This window comes from Aegilops tauschii, chromosome 6 (assembly GCF_002575655.3).
Source record: "Aegilops tauschii subsp. strangulata cultivar AL8/78 chromosome 6, Aet v6.0, whole genome shotgun sequence".
In the NCBI taxonomy this organism is placed as follows: domain Eukaryota; kingdom Viridiplantae; phylum Streptophyta; class Magnoliopsida; order Poales; family Poaceae; genus Aegilops; species Aegilops tauschii.
In genome coordinates, this window is record NC_053040.3 from 263,451,407 (window position 1) to 263,458,398 (window position 6,992).

General features: G+C 50.6%; 1 protein-coding gene across 1 annotated transcript; it reads left to right on the top strand.

Moving 5' to 3' along the window:
* The first annotated feature begins 392 nt into the window (after nt 1–392).
* LOC141026012 (uncharacterized) lies at nt 393–1,084 on the top strand. The gene is made up of 3 exons (XM_073501952.1): nt 393–533; nt 579–797; nt 860–1,084. Exons 1-3 carry the CDS (start codon nt 393–395, stop codon nt 1,082–1,084), a joined length of 585 nt encoding a protein of 194 aa, XP_073358053.1.
* Nucleotides 1,085–6,992: the final 5,908 nt, after the last annotated feature.

Genomic DNA, 6,992 nt, shown 5'->3' on the forward strand with positions numbered 1-6,992 from the left:
CAACCAATGCAGTTCCTTGAACGCGTAGGATACATATAAACGTGACAAATGCCCGTTCGCACAAAAAGTGTTTGTTAAAAAAATTACTAATAAAAAATAAAATAAAACCATGTTAAAAAACCACGTTCGCATACAACCACTCAATCCGAGCGGTTCCACCACCACAAACCCACGATCACAGACGCTGCACCAACCCACGATCTGCACAACCGCATCGTCAGCGAGATCGTGCAGTTCATCCGATGCGGCCATCCCACCCCGCGCCCTCCCCTTAAATTCAGACCCTTGCCAAAGGCCTTCTCATCCACAACAACACAAGTATCCATTGCGCTGCAACCAAATCGCTCCATCACATCGATCTCCACAGAAAACACCAAGCCCTACTACCGTTGATGGCGTTCTCTGACGAGTACAAGGACGTGGAGGCCCACGGCAACACCAAGTTGCACGTCATCCACACCAACGAGAAGAAGCAGATGTCGATCTCCCTCGCGCAGTACGAGCGCCACCTCAGGCTCCAGCGCCACAAGATCGTCGAGATTGATCTTGACTACAACAACGAGCCTGAAGCAACATAGAAACTCGCCCTCGTCCAACTCTCCGTCGGCAAGACTCAGCCGGTGCTGCTCTTCCAACTGAGCGCCACTGAAAGGTGCACCGTCTTTGACAACTTCCTCGCCGACCCATGGTACACCTTCGCTGGCTTCTCCATCGACGGCGACAAAACCAGGCTAGAGCGCGTCAATCTGGAGGTCGCCAACTTTGTCGACATCCAGAAGGAGTGGAGGGTGCCCGAGGTAACCAAGGAGTTGGACTCCCTTGGAGACGTCTCTGGCATGCTCATCGACAACTACTACAGGAACATGAAGAAGAAGATCACGACGATGAACACAGGCGCTGGGCCACCTTGCCTCTGTCCATGAGGCACATTGAGTACGCGACAAAGGACACCTACGCAGCGTACAAGATATGGAACTGCATCACCCTCACCCAGGACGGGCTTCGCTGTGCAAAGCTGGAGAAGGAGGAGCCCCCCAAGAAGCGTGCCAGGAGCAGCTGGGGATGGGGAGACCCTAACTGGTGAAGAAGCAAACGGTGCCGGCCAAGAGCCAACAATGCTAGCGTCGTTTTAGAATTATCATCAAATTTGCTTTCTGTTGTTTGCTTATGTATCGTTAGTTTGCTTGTGATCATTTGCTTTTGTTGAAGCTAGTTTGCTTGTCATGCAGAATCGCTTGTAATGATGAACTTTGATTATGTTACATTGCTCTTTGTTGAACTTAGTTTGCTGGTGATGAACTTGTCATACAGAATGCTTGTGATCATTTGTTTTCTCTTGTTTGCTTATGTATCATTAGATTCAAGCAATGCAGAAACAGACGAAAATGCAGTGCGCAAATAGGACGCATGCAGTGCAAAATGTGTACGATTGCAGTACAGACTCCATGGAATGCAGTACACACATACCCAACAAAGTAGTGCACGCCTCTACATTTCAAAAAAGAATATATAAGAGCGAAAACACGAAAAGAAAATGCGACCTATATATGTAGTGCGGAATATGTGAACATGCAGTACAGAAACATGATCAATGCAGTGCACAAATGATTTACAAAGCAGTGCACGCCTCTGCATTTAAAAAAAGAATACATAAGAGCAAAAACAAGAAAAGAAAATGTGACATGTATGTGTAGTGCGGAATATGTGAACATGCAGTACAGAAACATGATCAATGCAGTGCACAAATGATTTACTAAGAAGTGCACACCTCTACATTTGAAAAAATATGCAAGACAAAAAAATACAAAGAAAAAAATTTGACCACCCAAGTGCAACCAGGCCCCAGCCAGTCTCGTAGTAGATCTGCGCCCACATCAACCGGGTCGTTCTGAGCCACGATGCATGGGGCCGGGCATACGTGGGCCCACAGGTCAAAGAGCATAGAGCAGCGAGCACCATGTATAAGCGCCCAAATAAGTAACCAGAGGAGTTCGATATGGCTGCCTCGCCAGCGCTTATAAACAGGTCGAGCGCGCCTTCCGCGGGCGAGGTGGGACTAAACATTAGGGCGCACACACAGCGCACCGGGAACTAGCCGTATTGACAGGCCGACTTGGGCCGAATACGTCTTCACTCCCCAAAGACAGGCCCAACAGGCAAAAGAGAGGCTGCTGAAAATTAAAAAAATCCCACATACCACTCCACAAACACAGGCCCAAAAAACGCGTTTTGCAGTTCGTTGTGATACGACAATGCAGTTCGCTATATTCAAGTAAGCAGTCCCATTGCTTCTCAAATGCATTCGCGTACACTGAATCAGAATCAATCCACCACCTAACACCAACCACAACATTGATTACTTCCGTTGCTCAATTGGTTGCATAAAAACCTGTCCATTCGTGCTCCAGACTGACACAACTCCTTCCCCCCGTTCCTCTTTTTCTTCAAGTCGTAGATCTAGGGTTCGTCCCATCCCCGTCTGTTCTTTGAAATTCCAGTGAACCCGCCATGGACTGTAAGTGTGGGTGTTTGGCAAGGATGGCGCTGGTAGCGGACACATGCGTGTACGCGAAGGGTCTAGAGCTCACCAACACCGAGTGGTGCAGCATGCTCGCATGCCTGATGATACCCAACAGGGGGTTTCGGGCGCCATTTCTTCATCACCTCACACCCGCAGATCTGCAGGAAAGTTGGGTATTTTTCCCCCTCACAATTTTGGACATAATCTAGGCTGCAAATCCACATCTGAATATATAGTTCCATCAATTTGTTCACTAGTGTCAATAAATAAAAACACAATTTGTATTGTTGTTCAGATTTGTTAGCTATTAAGACGAGATGCTTCCACCTATTTTTCTTCAGTACCACACCAGGTATCGACACTAGTTAGATCAGAACCCCAACACACGAACAAAAAAGAGGGTCAGTAGATCAGTGTTGCAGTTCTCTTAACATGCTAGCGAAGTACACTGTAAATGACCTTGCAGTACAAACATGTTACAGTATAATATATATCCTAGTAAAACTAGAGGTAAATTCCGTATATATGTTTGTTCATACATTGCAACTACTTTACAAAAATAGTAGTCATATATATCACTACTGGAATCAGCTAATTTGCCATCTGCCAGCTCTTTGCCGTCTGCTAGCTGACGGCAAAGAAGCTCTTTGCCATCAGCTACCCAAAAGCAGACGGCAAAGAAAAGGCAGACGGCAAAGAAGCTCTTTGCCCTCTGCGAGCTCTTTGCTGTCTGCCAGCAGACGGCAAAGAATATTTGCCGTCCGCTGGCAGACGGCAAAGAGTGAGGTGGCCCCCACCCCCCGCCCGTTTGGGAAAAACTTAACGGCCCACCAGCAGACGGCAAAGAGGCAAAAAGGCGGACGGCAAAGAGGGCACTACCTAACGGCCCGTACCCCCCGCCCCCGCCCCAGGCCGCCTCCTCCATCGCCCCGCCCCGGCCCCCCTCGCGCCCCGGCCCCCTGCCGCTCCGCCCCCCCCCCCGCCGCCCCAGGCCGCCTCCTCCACCGCCCCGCCCCCTCCTCCACCGGCCTCCTCCACCGGCCCTACCCCAGGTGAGCCCCCCTTTTTTCTGTTTTTTTCTATTTTTTTCCTTTTTTGTTTTAGTTTTAGTTTAGATTTAGTTTTAGTTGTAGTTTTAGGTTTAGTTTTAGTTTAGTTTTAGTTTTAGGTTTAGTTTTAGGTTTAGTTTAGTTTGAGGAAAGAAGAAGAAGAAGAGAAAAAGAGGAGAGGAGGAGAAGAAGAAGAGGAAAAAGGAAAGGAAGAAGAAGAAGAGGAGGAGGAGAAGAAAAAAGAAGAAGAGGAAGAAGAAGAAGAAGAAGAAAAAAGAGGAGAGGGGGAGAAGAAGAAGAGGAAAAAGGAAAGGAAGAAGAAGAAGAGGAGGAGAAGAAAAAAGAAGAAGAGGAAGAAGAAGAAGAAAAAAGAGGAGAGGAGGAGAAGAAGAAGAGGAAAAAGGAAAGGAAGAAGAAGAGGAGGAGGAGGAGAAGAAAAAAGAAGAAGAGGAAGAAGAATTAGAAAAAAGAGGAGAGGAGGAGAAGAAGAAGAGGAAAAAGGAAAGGAAGAAGAAGAAGAGGAGGAGGAGAAGAAAAAAGAAGAAGAGGAAGAATAGGAAGAAGAAGAAAAGGAAAAAAAAGGAAAAAAACCCGAGCCGACACAGCACCCCGACCCCGACCCGGCACCCCAACCCCGACCCGGCACCCCGACACGACACCCCGACCCCTAGACCCCGACCCCGACACCCCGACCCCAACCCCGACCCCGACACCCCGACCCCGAGCCTGACCCGACACCCCGACCCCGAGCCTGACCCGACACCCCGACCCCGACACCGACACGGCACCCCGACCCCGACCCGGCACCCCGACCCCGACCCCGACCCCGACACCCCGACCCCGAACCTGACCCGACACCCCGACCCCGACACCGACACGGCACCCCGACCCCGACCCGGCACCCCGACCCGACACCCCGACCCCGAGACCCCGACACCGACACGACACCCCGACACCGACACCCTGACACCACACCCACCCTTACCCCGACACCGACACGGCACCCCGACCCCGACCCGGCACCCCGACCCGACACCCCGACCCCGAGACGGCACCCCGAGACGGCACCCCGACCCGGCACCCCGACCCGACACCCCGACCCCGAGACGGCACCCCGAGACGGCACCCCGACCCGACACCCCGACCCGACACCCCGACCCGGCACCCCGACCCGACACCCCGACCCCGAGCCTGACCCGACACCCCGACCCCGACACCGACACCGCACCCCGACCCCGACCCGACACCCCGACCCCGAGACCCCGACCCCAAGCCTGACCCAACACCCCGACCCCGACACCGACACGGCACCCCGACCCCGACCCGGCACCCCGACCCCGAGACCCCGACCCCGACACCCCAACCCCGAGCCTGACCCGACACCCCGACCCCGACACCGACACGGCACCCCGACCCCGACCCGACACCCCGACCCCGAGACCCCGACCCCGACACCGACACGGCACCCCGAGACCGACACGACACCCCGACCCCCGACACCTCCCGAAAAGGTGTTCTTTGGCCTTCCAGAAGCCGACGGGGTCATATATTTGTGAATTATTAGTTAGGTCATATATCTTTCGATTTTGTTATGAAAAACATCATATATAATTGTGTTGATCGGGTAGTTTTAAATGTGCAGTTGTTTCATCGCTGCGAGGTTTGGTGTTCGACGACCTCGCCGTGCGTTTGACGAGCTCTGCCCCTTCGTTCGTGGGTGAGCACAAATGACATGTCCTCCTCCCCCATTAATTATTTGATATATTCCGATGAAACTTGATAGCTAGCTATATATGTGTCTTGAATCATCAGTATGCGTAACCAATATGTGTCTCCCGTTTGAAAGCGTCATAGTTATAAATATGCATGCATTTGCATATTTATAACCTTGATTCTTTCGAATTGTCCAACGCTGTCCATGGACAGCCCGAGTATGTTTAGATTGGGTTCGTTTTCCCATATGCTTTGCTCCGGATCCGACACATAAATTTCGTCAGTGCCTCCCCTGTTGTTCTCCGGGTACACATCCTCTCTGTTTATTGCAGAGACGTGTATCAGGAGAACAGCGGGGAGGTGCTGCCGAAATGTTGCGTAGGATCCGGAGCATAGCATGGGAAAATGAACCCAATCTAAACATACTCGGGTGGGATTAGGACATATCATTACCTATTAGAGTGTAGGTTGCATGGACGTAATAAAATTGACAAAGTAGATCAACTGATGAATATATACATGGTGAATTATATATATTTGTTGTGTGTCTAGTAGCTCTGAAAGTCAAGATGAGTGATCGTGCGTGGATGTACACCGGTCACACTGGTCAGAACAAATGGAGCACCTAATGGTTCACAAAAACCAAGGGGTTTGTGCGAGCCGCATTTGCAAATGGCCAGAGGAAAACCTGGTGCCCCTGTTTACGGTGCGGCAATTGGGAAAAGAGGACAGAGGCTGAAATGGGCAAACACCTGCAGAAGAGTGGTTTTACGCCCGATTATACGGTGTGGACATTTCATGGTGAGTCTGCCCAACGTGACCGAGCTGAGGTGGATCGTCGTCGCACCGACGAGCATGGTACCGGGATGGAAAACATGGTGCAAGACTTTGATGATGCTCGTGATTCGGACGAGGAGATGGAGGAATCTGCAAAGGCCTTCAATGAAATGTTGGAGTCTTCAAAACGTCCGCTCCATGAGCACACTGAGCTTTGTCAGTTGGATGCCATCTCACAAGTAATGGCTCTGAAGGCTCAGTTCAACTTGGGCAGAGAATGCTACAATGCAATGATGATAGTATTTGGACGCTTTCTACCCAAAGGCCATGTAATGCCTGCAAACCTGTACCAGTCGGACAAAATCCTCCGTGCACTGAAGATGCCCTATGATAAGATACATGCCTATGAGAAAGGATGTGTCTTGTTTAGGCTTGACTATGCGGACTTGAACTATTGTCCCATTTGCAAGTCTTCCAGGTATGTTGTGGTAGACAACGGTATGGGTGAGAAGACACAGACCAAAATCCCCGTTAGTGTTCTTCGGTATATGCCAATCGTACCAAGACTTCAACGTCTTTTCATGGTCGAAGAGACGGCCAGACAGATGACATGGCACAAAACGGGCAAAAGAACCGAACTAGATGCAGATGGGAATCTGATGATTGTACACACATCGGATGGTGTTGCGTGGAAAAAGTTTGATGAATTACATGGTGACAAAGCGGCAGATCCGAGGCATCCTCGAGTCGGCATCAGCACGGATGGGTTCAGTGTGTTTGGTATGACGGCAGCCCAATACAGTTGTTGGCCCGTATTTGTCTTTCCACTCAATCTCCCCCTCGGACAGATTATGCAAAGAAAGAACATTTTCCTGACGTTGATAATTCCAGGGCCCAACTATCCGGGGGAAAATATGAATGTGTACATGCAA

Coding starts and splice junctions, on each gene's coding strand:
- LOC141026012 (XM_073501952.1), top strand. CDS start 393: ATGGCGTTCTCTGACGAGTACAAGGACGTGGAGGCCCACGGCAACACC. Junction 534..578: donor GGCTCCAGCGCCACAAGATC/GTCGAGATTGAT, acceptor GAAGCAACATAG/AAACTCGCCCTCGTCCAACT. Junction 798..859: donor AGGAGTGGAGGGTGCCCGAG/GTAACCAAGGAG, acceptor CAACTACTACAG/GAACATGAAGAAGAAGATCA.